The 14,231-nt window shown below is 43.7% G+C and overlaps 1 protein-coding gene across 1 annotated transcript in view; it reads left to right on the forward strand.

The window, feature by feature from the left end:
- LOC311050652 (endothelin-converting enzyme-like 1) overlaps positions 1 to 14,231 on the forward strand; it is a gene marked incomplete at its 5' end in the record, with an annotated part of 35,819 nt that overhangs the window by 9,753 nt on the left and 11,835 nt on the right. The window contains one exon of the mRNA XM_084064738.1: positions 13,055 to 13,217. Coding sequence (XP_083920864.1) covers positions 13,055 to 13,217 — 163 coding nt within the window. The remainder of the gene's footprint in view (positions 1 to 13,054; positions 13,218 to 14,231) is intronic.

Here is a 14,231-nt window from a genome sequence, read left to right on the forward strand (position 1 = left end):
AATGAAGGAGGACAGCGCTAAGCGATGTTGGCACTGAATCTCAACCCCTCTTTCCTCCTACTGCTCTTCTTCTCATCCCTTCCTCCTCCTCTCCATCACTCCATCACTCCATCCCCCTCCACGTCTGTAAGTCTTATGCTGCCTGTCTTTTATCATGGAGCACTGACACCTGTCCTGTTCTCATCTCTCTCAGCCTGTTCACTCCTCTGTCTTTTCTCTCTCTCTCTCTCTCTCTCTCTCTCTCTCTCTCTCTCTCTCTCTCTCTCTGTGTGTGTGCGTCTGTGTGTGTGTGTGTGTGTGTGTGTGTGTGTGTGTGTGCGTGCGTGCGTGCGTGCGTGCGTTACAGTGTTAGACAGGCTGTGTAATTCAGCCTCTAATCACGCCGCTGTCCTCTCCATGTGCTCCAGGCCACGTTCCTTGTTTTACCTTCATTTATTTACAGCAGCCTGACAGACAGCAGTTGTTCCTTTTCAGCTGAATATTGAACACTGACACGGTTTGAAGACGCCCAGTACATTTAGCCTGCAGTCTGTGAGTCACGCTGCTTAATGAGGAACATTGCTGGAGGAACACTGCTAGGAGTTAAGCACCTTGCTGAAGGGCACATAGATACAGTATAGGTGTTCAGGCAAAGGAGAGGGACCTGCATTCTGCTTCTAAACTTTAATCTTTCTTAATGAATGATAATGATAATGAGCTTTATTTATATAGTACTTTTCATACATAGAAAAGCAGTTTTAAGTGCTGTGCAATACAGCAAAAACTTAAAACAGATTAAAAACAAGCAATACATGAATTTCTTTCTGTAGCACTTTCTGGAACAAAGTTACAAAGTGCTTTGGAAAAAGAAGATAGAAAATTAAAGGAGCATAACATGAAAGAGATGAAATAAATAAATAAGTTGAAATTATAAGTTAAAGTAAACATCCAATAAAATAAATCGAAGGCACAAAAAGAAATAAGAGCGGCAAGAAGATCTCTTGCCTGAGGCAAGAGGGCCCTATCTGACGATCTCAGGCTGTGCTCAGGCTCATACGCGACCAACATAAAATGTAATTGGGAGCCTGGCCCTTATAGGCTTTAAAACACTACAATCTTAAAACCAATACTGAAACTCACAAGCAACCAGAGAAGAGAAGTAAGGATGGGTGTAATATGGCTGTGTTTTCTGGTTAAAAGTCTAGCAGCAGAATTTTGCAACAGGTTTTTTTACTGAGCCCAGTGGAAAGCCTACTTTTGGACCATTTATGTCAAAGCAGGCATCCTTACAACAGGACAGTGGTTCTCAACCTTTTCATATTTGAGCTGGGGACCCCCCCACCCTGACAAGCACTTGGAATTGAAGAAGTTGAGGCATTACATTTCATTTGACTTTTGTTCTGCAGATAAAAATTGTGAAAATAGCAGATCTACAAGCTTGGAGCTTGTAGATTGGCTATTTTCACACATTTTCTCATACATTATACATTATTTGACAATTTGGCCAATGTTTGACCAGTTTTTTATAGGCTATAGTGTGTTGGTTACGTTTGATGCAGTAATGGTCTTTTTTCTTTCTTTTTTGATGTATTAAAATGGCCTTAAATTGTCACTTCACTGCCCCCCCCCACCCCCCTCTGGGAGACTTGTTCATTGAAGGCACTTTTGCCTTCTTTACACAAATAAGAAATCAATAGAATTGACCAGGAAACTACTTTTTATGTAAGACAACACCAGCAAGATTTTGAGAATCGTAGAGGCTCCAGTCTTGATGGATGCGTCTGACTCTCATCATGCTCAGAAAAAATCTATATCTTATATGCAATATATGACACCATGCAATCTATCAGTGCAGTTGATTCTACCCCAATAAAAACAAAATAGGGGGAAGAAATATGGATACTGAGATCTCGGACACTGTGGGAAGCAAACATGGAGCACATCCATGCTCTAATAACACAAGGCCACTGTATTATCCAATAACAAATTTGACACGTCTTCATTATTCTATAGGAGAGGTTAATATCGTGACATTTACCCAACTGGTGTCTTTCAGCAGATGATGTACTACCAGTACATAATAACATGTCCCAGTGGGGTGGGGAATCTATGTATACATTTCCCAGCTTATATATCAGATTTCCCAGCCGACTAGGAAATATAGATAAAATCGCATACAAAGGAGAATTTGAACATTAACACTGCCGTCGACGCGTTTTCGAGTCAATGGAGAGCTCCGGTTATATTTTCTTTTCTCTGGACGAAGAACAGTTATCGTCGTTGTGTTTACCAACAATGTGAAACCCGATCATAAGCTAAGCTAAGCTAAGATGGCCAGCGGGGAGGGCCGTGAAATACGACTACAGAAAACGGATATGACGTCTGCAGCCTCTTTGGGAGGGGGAGAGAGAGAGATGGGAGACAGAGAGAAAAAACTTAAAGGTAGGGTAAGTGATTTTCTTTGGTTAAATAAGTGTTAAATAGCTCTACATTCTGATAGTACTCATTGCTATAGAGTGTCTGTTCAGTAAAAGGAGTCTCCTTGTCTCTCCAGCTCTTTATAAAACAGAAAATGCATTTTCGTTTCAGTTTCAGTTTCATTTCCAATTTTATCCAATCAGGACAGAGAACTCAATCAGGATATAGATTAAACAAGTGACATTGGAAGTGATGACACTAAGAAATGAGCAGGCAAAATTGGAACTGGAACACTATAAAAATGAAGCTTAAAAATAGGTACTTTCTCCTGATTGGCTGAGATTTTGACACCTACCGGAAAATGTATTTGCTGTTTATTAAAGAGCTGGAGAGACGGGGAGACTCCTGTTACTGAACAAACACTCTATAGCAATGATTACTGTCAGAATATAGTGCTTTAACCTTTTAACAAAATACTTTTTGTTTTAACCAAAAAATATCACTTACCCTACCTTTAACTCTTTGATTGCTGGTCGATCTGTCGTGTTTGTTTATAAACACGGCCAAAACGATTATAATGGATATAGCAATTCCGTGACCGGTTGAAAAGGTTATAAAACACGAAAATCGCTGGCACTGGGTGAGTACATTATGAAAATACTCTGGCAGTCAAAGAGTTAACATTGGTTGGCATTTTGCTCTTTGTAATGTTGCTCTCTCTCCTTCGCTTCGCCACAGAAACCCACAAAGCATTGGCGGATTTAAGGAATCCCGTGCAGACCTGTAATCCATGGGGGAACTGAGCTGAGGAGAGTACAGCACTTCATGGATAAACTCTTCAAGGAATGGATTTTAGGTTTAAAAACAAACCTAGTCGACTAGCAACGGCAGCAATGGAGAAGTCTTCTGGTAGAAAAAAAAAGTCCCTTAGCAACAGGCAGATAAGAAGGTGAAACTTTATTAACATGTTAAAAAGATGTGCAATAATGTAAACCTCATATGAGGTAGAGTTAACACACGGTATTCATGGGACCGTGAATACCGCGTGGATCCTGCTAGGATTCATATGCAAACGCCAGATGCCTCATCAGTCTGGGATGTCTTAAAAGTAATAATACATTGATACTTAAAGGGGCTACACCATGAATGTAAAACAAATATATTATATATAAATATTGCCCCCTAATACGTATTAAACAGGTTGTAAGCCTAAAAAAACATCCAGATATTTTTTCTCACAATCTGACTGTCTGCCATTCCAAGCTTTTTCAGCTGCAATACCAAAACGTCCTCTTTTGGGCAGAGGGGCGCTACTGAGCAATTCTGTCTGTCAATCATCACCTCCACCCGCCCTCGTCATCCCTTTTCCCCGCCCCCATTAGAATACGGCCCGCCCTTCGCCCAAAACAGGAAGGAAGTCCTTGTTGCCGTGCATTTAGCGGGGTGGGGGCGGGACTAGAAATGTTCCTTACATAAGCAACATTGCCATTCTGAGATGGCCTGTTCAGACACGCCCATTCTGAAAATCTTTGAAATGAGAATGAATGACTGAATGTTAAAAATATATTTTTTTTTTATAAGAGACACTGGGGAGCCCAAAAAATACCCCCCAAAAAAGAAAAATGAAATTCATGGTGTAGCCCCTTTAAAAGGTTTGTGTGGTTTTGTACGATCATCTTTCCAGGACAAAAAGATGCATTTCTGCTCTCACCCCGGATATAAATATGGAACTTTACCCCTTTGCCACCCAGACGCCAAATGTATGCTCTGAGAGCACACACTTGTCGCTGAAAGCATAAATTGGCCTTAAATTGGCCCAACATTATTGTGTATGTCCTGTTGTGCCATTATCATGGTTCAGTTTTCTTCACTCATCTCTGCTTTTTGGTTCTTTTTTATTTGAACTTTCGAGTTTCATTTTCTGTGGTGTGTGATTTTCTCTTCACATCTCTCTCTCTTCCCACTTTTCGCTCCATCACTCCTCAATAAATCTCTCCTCCTTTTTCCATTACAGGACTCTTTCCATCCATTTCTTCCTATCTCTCCTTATTTCTCTATATCCCCTTCCCGCTCTCACTCTATAGTCATCTCTCTTTCTGGCCCCCCCCAGGGGCGTCACGGCCAGTCACTGTGCGTACGACGCGACACCCTCACTCTCACAGATCCGTGATTTCATACCCCCCACTTTTTTGAATATATATATTTTTTTGATAATAAATCGGTGAAATCAGGCAAAAATAAGAATTAAATAACCTAACCCTAACACCGAAATAAAGTAACCAAAACACGAAAAAAAGTAACAAAATCCGCCCAAAAACGCATTTAAAAAAAAAAATACATAATTTGTTTACATTTGACAGTTACAAATGTTTTTCACGCTTACAAGCTCATAGCGCGGCACCGAGTGCCGCGCTATGAGCTTGTATATCTGCTATTTTTGAATAGCCAAAGTATAAAGTAAGGGGTATAATCCACCGAAAGTCCATCCCCCCCACCTTCTGAGAGCCTGTGACGTCCCTGCCCCCCCCCCCCCCCTCTCTTTCTCACTCTCTCTCTTTCACTCCTGTTTTCTTCTCTCTGCCGATCCCTCCTTCTCTGGTTCAACTCCGGGGTCCCACTGTGAGCTGATTGAGGGGCCACAGACTTTAATTGCTGTAATCAGGTTTCTGATACATGAGACTAAAGGAGGAGAAGTGGAAGGAGGGAAGAACTGAAGGAGAGACGGAGTGAAAGAATGGTACATTATTATTGCTTTTATATAAGCGCCTTGGTCTCTCTGAGTACAACACAAAGTACTTCAAGACCCCACAGAGACCACCATTCTTCACAGAAAGTTTTGACACTTTTCATCTATGTGTGGGGTTATTGTGAAAGTGTGTGTGTGTTATTGTGAAAGTGTGTGTGTGTGTGTGTGTGTGTGTGTGTGTGTGTGTGTGTGTGTGTGTGTGTGTGTGTGTGTGTGTGTGTGTGTGTGTGTGTGCGTGCGTGCGTGCGTGCGTGCGTGTGTGTGTGCGCGTGCACACACGTGTGTGTGTGTGTTCGTGTGCCACAGACTGTGGTGTGCGCGTGCATGCGTGTGTGCGCGCGCACCAAATAGTAACAAAGTCACAGTGCGTGTGCGTGTGCGTGTGCGTGTGCGTGTGCGTGTGCGTGCGCGTGCGCGTGCACACACGTGTGTGTTTGTGTGCCACAGACCGTGGTGTGTGTGTGCGTGCATGCATGTGTGTGTGCACGCGTGTGTGCACGCGCACCAAATAGTAACAAAGTCATAGAGTAACTGTGAGAAAGAGACAGACAAAGTAATGAAATATACTACAGTAAGAGGTTGTGGCAAGAAAATAAAGGAAACAGGTGTGTGTTCATGTGTTGTGTGCTGTCATACTAGCTAAAATGTTTGCAACTAAACCGAGCTAGCACTCAGAGAACTTCAAAAACTCTCAAAGACTTCATTAAACAGTTAATGACCAGCGTGCCTCTGGGTCATTACAAACACATCAGCAGGTTTTATGTTTGGCATTGCTTATGGCACTGGGGCTCAATGGGCGGTCCTGGGACCTCCAGAGGTCTTTGAAGAGATCTAAGAGATCCTTATAGCTGTCTGTAGAATATTACATGAAATTGACCAAAATAAACAAAATAATTTACATCAATTTCATTCCCACTAATTTGTGCTTGCTATGGCACTGATGTTACCTCGATGACCGGTTGCTAGGGTGAAGGCATGGATGGCAAAGACAACCTCTAAAATGTCTTCAAGGAAAACGTGAAGAGAGCCCATTTCCAATGTGCCATGATGCCATCTGGAAGACAGCTCTTCATGAGCCCCCAAATGCTGATCATGCTATGGGTGGGAGAGGAATAAGGAAACTAAGAAACTAAGTCCCTCAGCCAGTCACACTACCATTGACCAGACACACTACACCAGACTATCATGAAGATAGTGTGTTGTGCATGTGCAGCAGAAACCCCATGTAAAGCCAAGGCATGTGGTTGCGCATCAGCCAGTCTGGCTTGCACAATGTTTTGCAAATGTCAAGGAAGATCTGTCTGCAACAATGAGAAAAGAAAGCAACTCCAAGTCGAATATTCTGATGAGGAAGAAGTTGATGTCTAACCGTCATGCAAGTTGGACTACAAGTTGCACGCATTAACTAGAGAAAGGTTTATTCCCTATTAGCATATTAAATGACCTAAAACCACCCTTACAAAAACCCAATACCCTGCAGCATACCCCACCGTTGAACTTTTATGGGCCATTCATTGGCTAATTATGCAAATCTCTCAACACTAATTTTTTTGCAACAACGTTTACACATTTCAATAATAAAAGTTTATAGAAAACTACATTTTTGAGTCTAAGAACATTCCAGTAGTGTATTTTTGTAATACAGAGGTATGGTCACATATAACCCTCCAAAAAGTGCTCCCTAGTCGGTTTTGCTCAAAATCAGGAATAGTGTGCAAACTACTCTAAAGACTGTGACTGTTGTTCAAGCTCACTTGACGCTTCCCTGTACTGTGTTAAGTGCACTTGTGATGGCATTGCAAGTGGTGTGTTTCTCACCACCTCATTGAATGCCTCATTGCTTGAGCGCGTATCTGATTTGGATGAGCCTTTACAGTTTTTGTGGTTATAAGCACTTTTTAAATCACTGACAGTCTACAAAACTTGCCAACAGATTTGTAAAATGTATTCTGATTCACCAGACCAGAAGTCTGAGCTTTTCTATGAATTGCCTTTTTCTGTTAATTGACCATGTTGCAGGCAGAGAGTATTAGTTGAAACCAGGCACAGAGTTACAATCATGTTGAGGGTGAAAGACACACATGCACGGACGCACACGCACACAAATTGACCCCCCATGGGGCAGGCCTGTCAGACAGCTGAGGTAGTGTGCTGGTGGGGGGGGGGGGGGGGGGGGGGGTGAAATATAAATGGTCCTTTCCCCCTATTTGTAAGTCTCAGCTGGAGTAATTGGGTGGGGTCGAGGTCAGGTGCTGAACAGACAGGAGTCTGTTCTGTCTCTGAGTCTGTTCTTGACTAAATGGCAGCGTAAACATCACCACAGATTGGTGTGGTTTTAAGGTTTAGAGCCTTTAGTCATTGAGGTCCCCCTCCACGCTGACAGCGGGTGAAACGTTCTACCTGATTTTTAATGCTGCTCTGGGAGCCTTTAAGAAAAGTTCAAAAGACCTGCACTTCCCAATGTTCAATATAATGGGTGCTGGATCAAAAAGAAAAAACAATGAGTTTGTGCAGACAACAAAACATACAGTAAAAGGATTGTTTTACTGCAGTGATGTTTTCAAGCATGCTTCTGGTTTTCATCCAAACAGCGCTGACAAAGGCCAGAAGGGCCAAAGTATTTTTGGGGTGAACTACTCCTTTAAAGGAAGCATTAATTTGGATTCAGTACCTGGGATCTAACTGTCCATGTTATTCCCAGAAGAGGTAAATACAGGTGCATTTAGAAATGTACTGTACATAGTAATTGGCAGTAGTCACTCACTTCCATTTCCGTACATTATTAAGGCTCTTCATTGCTCTGGTCTATTGTGAGATGCTTGCTGCACCAGGGCCTTGTAATTGAATCAGGACAAAAACTGGTATTTTTAGACACTAATAGACTCCAACTAAATGATGACTCACATGCTTCATTTTTGTCATGAAGACATATTTAATGGAGTTGGGGGGGGGGGGGGGGGGGGGTGTTGAACACAGTGTGTGTGTGTGTGTCCACGTGTATTTGTGTTCGCTTGTGTGTACAGTGCATGTCCACAGTGTTTATGTTTGTTTGTTTGTGTGTGTGAGTATGAGTATGTTACTCACAGACGCGTTAAAGTGTGCAAGAGTATAAGAGAGTATAGATTTTAGACTCCAGCATTGATCCTGGCTCACCTGCTCACCACCGGTGTGCTGTGTGTGCATGTGCGTGTGTGTGTGTGCGTGTGCGTGTGCGTGTGCGTGTGCGTGTGCGTGTGCGTGTGCGTGTGCGTGCGTGCGTGCGTGTGTGTGTGCATACACATGCAGGGCGGGATCGTTATAATTCAGTCTGTAGGCTGATGGTGTGGAAGTAGTATAGCCTAATTTGGCCCAGTGCCGTGTCTCTGTGCGGGCGGACAGGTGAGCCCAAATCCATCGCTTCACTGAGCTGGATTATAGGACAGTTGTGACTCGTTTGAGTCGCAGTTGTTCCCTGTTTGCCAAATGAGCTCACGGCTTGTTGGGCGATGTGGTCTAAAATGACCCCCGGCTGGAGACCTGTTTACTAAAAACATTCATTGCATACAGAGGAGAACCAAACTGGAAAAGGCACTTACAGTAAGGGCCCTATCTTGCCTTACCCCTTATTCCTAAACGTATTAGCCATGTTTCACTATTTTGAAAAACATTTTTGAAATAGTTCAACTAGCCGATCTACATACAGCTTGTAGATCGGCTATTTGAATTATTTTTAAATGTTTTTCAAAATAGTGAAATATGGCTAATAAGTTTAGGGATAAGGGGTGAGGCGGCATGCAAGATAGGGCCCTTTGGCCCCTTACCGTAATGTCACTCACAACCCTTCTCCGGACCCCTGACCGTACTGTGTGCAGAACACCCCTTCATCACATGTGCTCTGATATCACTTTCACAAGCAATCAGCTTACATAGCATAATTAAGCACCATGGTCTAGTAAAGTCACTGTAAAAATGCTGTTTTAACACAGATTGGTGTAGGGCCAAATGATTGCTAAATTATGAGCCTAATCACCTAATAATGGTATTCCTGCTCTATAGGCTTTGTTTTTAGTCACTATGAGTCTGTGAGCATCAATCAAACAAGCACGTTTATTCAGTATTGACATTTTCCATTTTACCAAATGTTTTCCTTTAGGGTAATGAAGAGTTGACAAATAAGAGAAATCCAAAGGCCTTTCTTTGAATGCCAACTGAAAAAAAACTTCTGTTCATTAATTCATCCAGCATCAGCTTGCGCTCAAGGAGCAATGATACAGTAATGAAATAGCCAGTTAGCTAAATTATTTGCATAATAATGTACGTCGACCTTTTGGTTTGATGTGTTTGCTTTGTATGAATTCCCGGGCTATGAAGAGATTAATGTTCTCATAGTGTTTAGTGGCTATTTAGGCTCTGAGATTTATTAAAATAGGAGTTTGAAGTGGTAATTCAACAAAATAGTGCAGCAGTATTATCAATCAGTCAGTCAGTGATGCCTTCACTTCTTTGGGACTGGTTTACCCCCCCAACACTACACACCCTACCTCATCTCTCTTTCTTCTCTCTCTCCATCTCTCATGCACCACCATCCTCCTCTCCATCCCCCTTTCTCTCTCTGACATCTCTCTTCTCTTCTCTCTCTCTCCTTCCCTTTATCTCTCATACATCTCTCTTTCTTTCTACCTTTCCATCTCCCTCCCACCACTAACCCCGTCTCTCTCTCTCTCTCTCTCTCTCTGTGTGTGTGTGTGTGTGTGTGTGTGTGTGTGTGTGTGTGTGTGTGTGTGTGTGTGTGTGTGTGTGTGTGTGTGTGTGTGTCTCTCTCTCTCTCTCTTCTTTCTACCTTTCCATCTCCCTCTGTGTGTGCGTGTGTGTGCGTGTGTGTGTGTGTGTGTGTGTGTGTGTGTGTGTGTGTGTGTGTGTGTGTGTGTGTGTGTGTGTGTGTCTCTCTCTCTCTCTCTCTCTCCCCTCTCCCTCCCTCCCCCTCCCCCTCTCCCTCTCCCTCTCCCTCCCCCTCCCCCCTCCCTCCCTCCCTCTCTCTCTCTCTCTCTCTCTCTCTCTCTCTCTCTCTCTCTCTCTCTCTCTCTCTCTCTCTCTCTCTCTCTCTCTCTCTCTCTCTCTCTCTCTCCCTCCCTCTCCCTCTATCTCTCTCTCTCCCTCTCCCCTCTCCCCCCCCCCCCCCTCTCTCTCTCTCTCTCTCTCTCCTCTCATCGGGTGGAGACTCCAGTCCAGACAGTCGTCAGCTGCAGCAGCGGCAGAAAGTGACATGGCTCTCCGTCTGTGCCCGGACGACCAGCTGCCACCGTCCTCCTCCTCCTAGGGGGGAAACACCACCCATCCCTCCATCCCTCCACACCCCAGCCTCCGTACACTGACCAGTGACCACGGTGCGTGATCCACGCAGTCACGCGCAGTCCACACATTTACAACCGGGACTTTTACTCCTCGCCACACACACAGGTAGGTCGTCAAGTTTTTCTCTGGCTCTCTGTCCGTCATTGTCCCCATTTATGCTACGGGGGGCAATGCTGCTTGTTCGTTTATTCCAGGGGTCTTCAACGTTTTCAGGCCAAGGACCCCCTAGCTGAGAGAGAGATGAAGTAGGGACCCCCCTCTAAAATTGTGTTTCAGCTAAACTTTTGCTGCTCTTTTTTTCTCTCTACACCTATAACTCTTTGCCAAAAAAATAGCAGATCTACAAGCTCACAACGCCTGGCAGGGCCAGGTTGTGAGATCTGCTATTTTTTTTGCTAAAGTTCTCCTCAGAAAAGGGATGCTAGGGTTCAAGTGGTTAAACATTAAAAAATGATTAAAAAATCATGCCACACAAAGATTTGGCGGACCCCCCTGTATTAACTCTGAGGACCCTAGGGGTCCCGGACCCCCTGTTGAAGACCCCTGGTTTATTCTATAATAAAATGTAAAGCCTTGGATCACGACTATCATAGATGTAATCTGACTTTTACTTTCGTACGAAAGTAAAAGTCAGACTCTCGATACAATACATCAATGATAGTCTTGATCCAAAGCTAAATAAAATTAATAACACCTCGCCTGTTTCTGTTTTGTTTCGAGACTTCAGTCTAGCCTGTGATAGAATCCATAACTAGCCTTAATTGAGTTCACGTGTGGGCCGCGCGTGGAAGGAGAGGGGAATGAACGAATAGCCCAGTTTAGTTGTCCCAGTGAAACCATCCATTCTGTCTTTGTTTTTTTCCGAGACACAAATCTTTGTAGGTTAATTAATTAGGCCTAATAATTCCTTCTTCTCAGCGACGAGGGGCCGCCACTGTAGAAGTAGAAAGTTTAAAACGACTTTTCCACTTTGACTGTCTCTGTCATGGTCTTTTCACATCTGCTGTCTGGCAGCTCGTTTCTGTTTAGCTCCTACGGAACCTCTCCCTCCGCTGTATAGCTCCGAGATGAGGTTCCTCGTTTCCCTCTGCCGTTTGAGCAGGACATTGTCGCACATTTTCCATTTTACATGTTTCTTGCCCCTTTCTGCACATCGTATCCAAAAAGTAAAGCTTTTCCGCCATTCTCTCAGATGTTTTATGTTTGAACGCACCATAAAATCTATCCAACGAGTTGAAGGAAAGTATTTAATTTGCCTCGGTCCTCAGCCGCTTCCACAATATTTTGCATTAGAAGATGCAATTCAACATTTGACCAGTAGGGGAATCAGTAATGTTATCTCTACGGGCGCAACTCTTGCGCAATGTCTTAAAAACATGTAACCGGATGAGGACCGAGGCAAATTAAATACTTTCTTCAACTCGTTGGATAGCTTTTATGGTGCGCTAGAACTTAAAACATCTGAGAGAATGGCGGTAAAGCTTTACTTTTTGGATACGATGTGCAGAAAGGGGTAAGAAACATGTAAAGTGGAAAATGTGCGACAATGTCCTGCTCAAACGGCAGAGGGAAACGAGGAACCTCATCTCGGAGCTATACAGCGGAGGGAGAGGTTCCGTCGGAGCTATAGGTTCGACTTCGACTTCGAACCCACGAGTCACGACCATCCGCATGGTAGGCGTGTGCTCTAACCCAGTGGTTCTCAAACTTTTTTGTGCCAAGGACCCTCAAATAGACACTTATTAGCCCGCGGACCCGCATTTGAAAAGATAAGCCAGGGACCCCCCATAATAGAAGATTTGTAGGCTCTCTAGCAGTGATTCTCAACCATTTTAATTTCAAGGACCCCCCAGTTTGACATGCATTAGGGTTACAGACCCCCATTTAATGGCATTTCTATCACTTGGACCGCAATTTATATTGTAAAATCTATGTCAATTTAACTCTGAGAGTGTCCAAGTCCATTTGGTTCCATTTGTACACTCTCAGAGTTACAGACCCACAAGGGTCCATTTGGTGCCTAATCTTATCTATCATTTAGCTGGGGACCCCCTCGAACTCCCTCAAGGACCCCTAACCAATGCTCTAACCACACTAGGACGGACCACCGTGCCCAGTGTAGCCTCGTCATGTGTTATATTACATTGATTATGACCGATGATGACCGTCTTGATCCAAGGCTAGTACAGTAGAGTAGACTGCCTACCGCAGTCGTTCTCAAACTGGGGGTCCAGGACCCTCAGGCCAGGGTTCTTTGGGAGGGGGTCCATAGACCCTTTGTGTCTGTAACTCCGAAAGTGTTTCACACATGTAACCATATGTACCCTTAGATATCCATTTGGTTCCAATAGTAGTAGTACTCCAGTCCAGTCAGAGTTACGGGGGACGGGGGATTTCAAAACGTTTGAGAACCACTGGCCGGTTCTGATCGGAGTGACCGGCGTGAGCACGAAAGCTTTGCTACTGTGTGTTTGTGTGTGTGTGTGTGTGTGTGTGTGTGTGTGTGTGTGTGTGTGTGCGTGCGCGCGCAGCGCAGCGCACCATACCCACTTCTGTTTGAATGTGTGCTTGTCTCCTCAGAAGCTATTTATTCTGCTGGAGCCAGACATTCAAACATTTTGCATGTGTTGTGCTGAGCTCCGTGTCCAGCTGTTCATCCAGCTGTGCATGCAGCAGCTCCGGTCTCTGGTCAGCGGTGATAAGACTCCAGGGCCTCAGCCTCAGCACCGCGCTGAGCCTCTCAGTCAGGCTCCATGGTCACTTTGATTACAGGAGAATAAACCCAGTCATGCCGCTGATTCGCAGTGGTGGAAAAAAAAGTACTGAAATGTTTTACTTAAGTAAGAGTATCAATTACTTAAATATAGAAATACTTACAAGTAAAAGTCCGGAATTCGAAATGTACTTGGGTAAAAGTACAAAAGTATTGGCATCGAAATGTACTTAAAGTACCAAAAGTAAAAGTACTCATTATGCAGAATGTCCCATTTCAAGTTTTCACATGTATAAAAATCTTTTGAAAATAGCAGATCTACAAGCTCACAATGCGACGCGTTGTGAGCTTGCAGATCGTCTATTTTCAAATGGCCGAAATGTATATAGGGCTGAAGTGGTTAATGTATGTTTTATAATATTAAACAAAATCTACAAAGTAACTAGCAAGTTTTCAAATAATTGTAGTGGAGTAAAAGTAAAAGAAAAACTGAAAACTGGAAATACTCCAGTATAGAAAAAACACCTCAGAAATGTACGTAAGTACAGTGCTTGAGTAAATGTACTTAGTTACACCACTGCTTTCATAAGAGGAAAAATAAACCCATTTATGCCGCTGATTCTGTCCCCAAGAACGGCGTGTGGGAGGCAGCTGGCGCGTGCATCCACCCGGCACCGTGCGCCCTTTGCATGTGAACCCAATGAATCGGTTGGAAATAGCATCGATGCGAACCTGACGAGTGACGACCCCCCGGTGCCTCCGTGTATACTAAAGCCTGATGTAGATCAATATTGATCTGGTCTCCAGATCAATTACGAGCGGTTAGGGAGCTGCGCACGAAGTGGATGTGAAGGGTGTGGTACATTGTTTTTCCTCGCATAAAGTGAACATTTCTGTCTGTCTGTCTGTCTGTCTGTCTGTCTTGTCTTGTGCCTCCACGGGTTCAGTTGTAAAAGTCAGCCTGTGTTTGCTTGATAACTTTGTTATGCATCGTAATGTTTTTGTATATATTTGTCTTACTCATTGTCTTTAACTTTAAGTCAT

The sequence above is a fragment of the Gymnoscopelus microlampas genome (genome assembly GCF_963454915.1).
Source record: "Gymnoscopelus microlampas genome assembly, chromosome: 8".
NCBI classification, from domain to species: domain Eukaryota; kingdom Metazoa; phylum Chordata; class Actinopteri; order Myctophiformes; family Myctophidae; genus Gymnoscopelus; species Gymnoscopelus microlampas.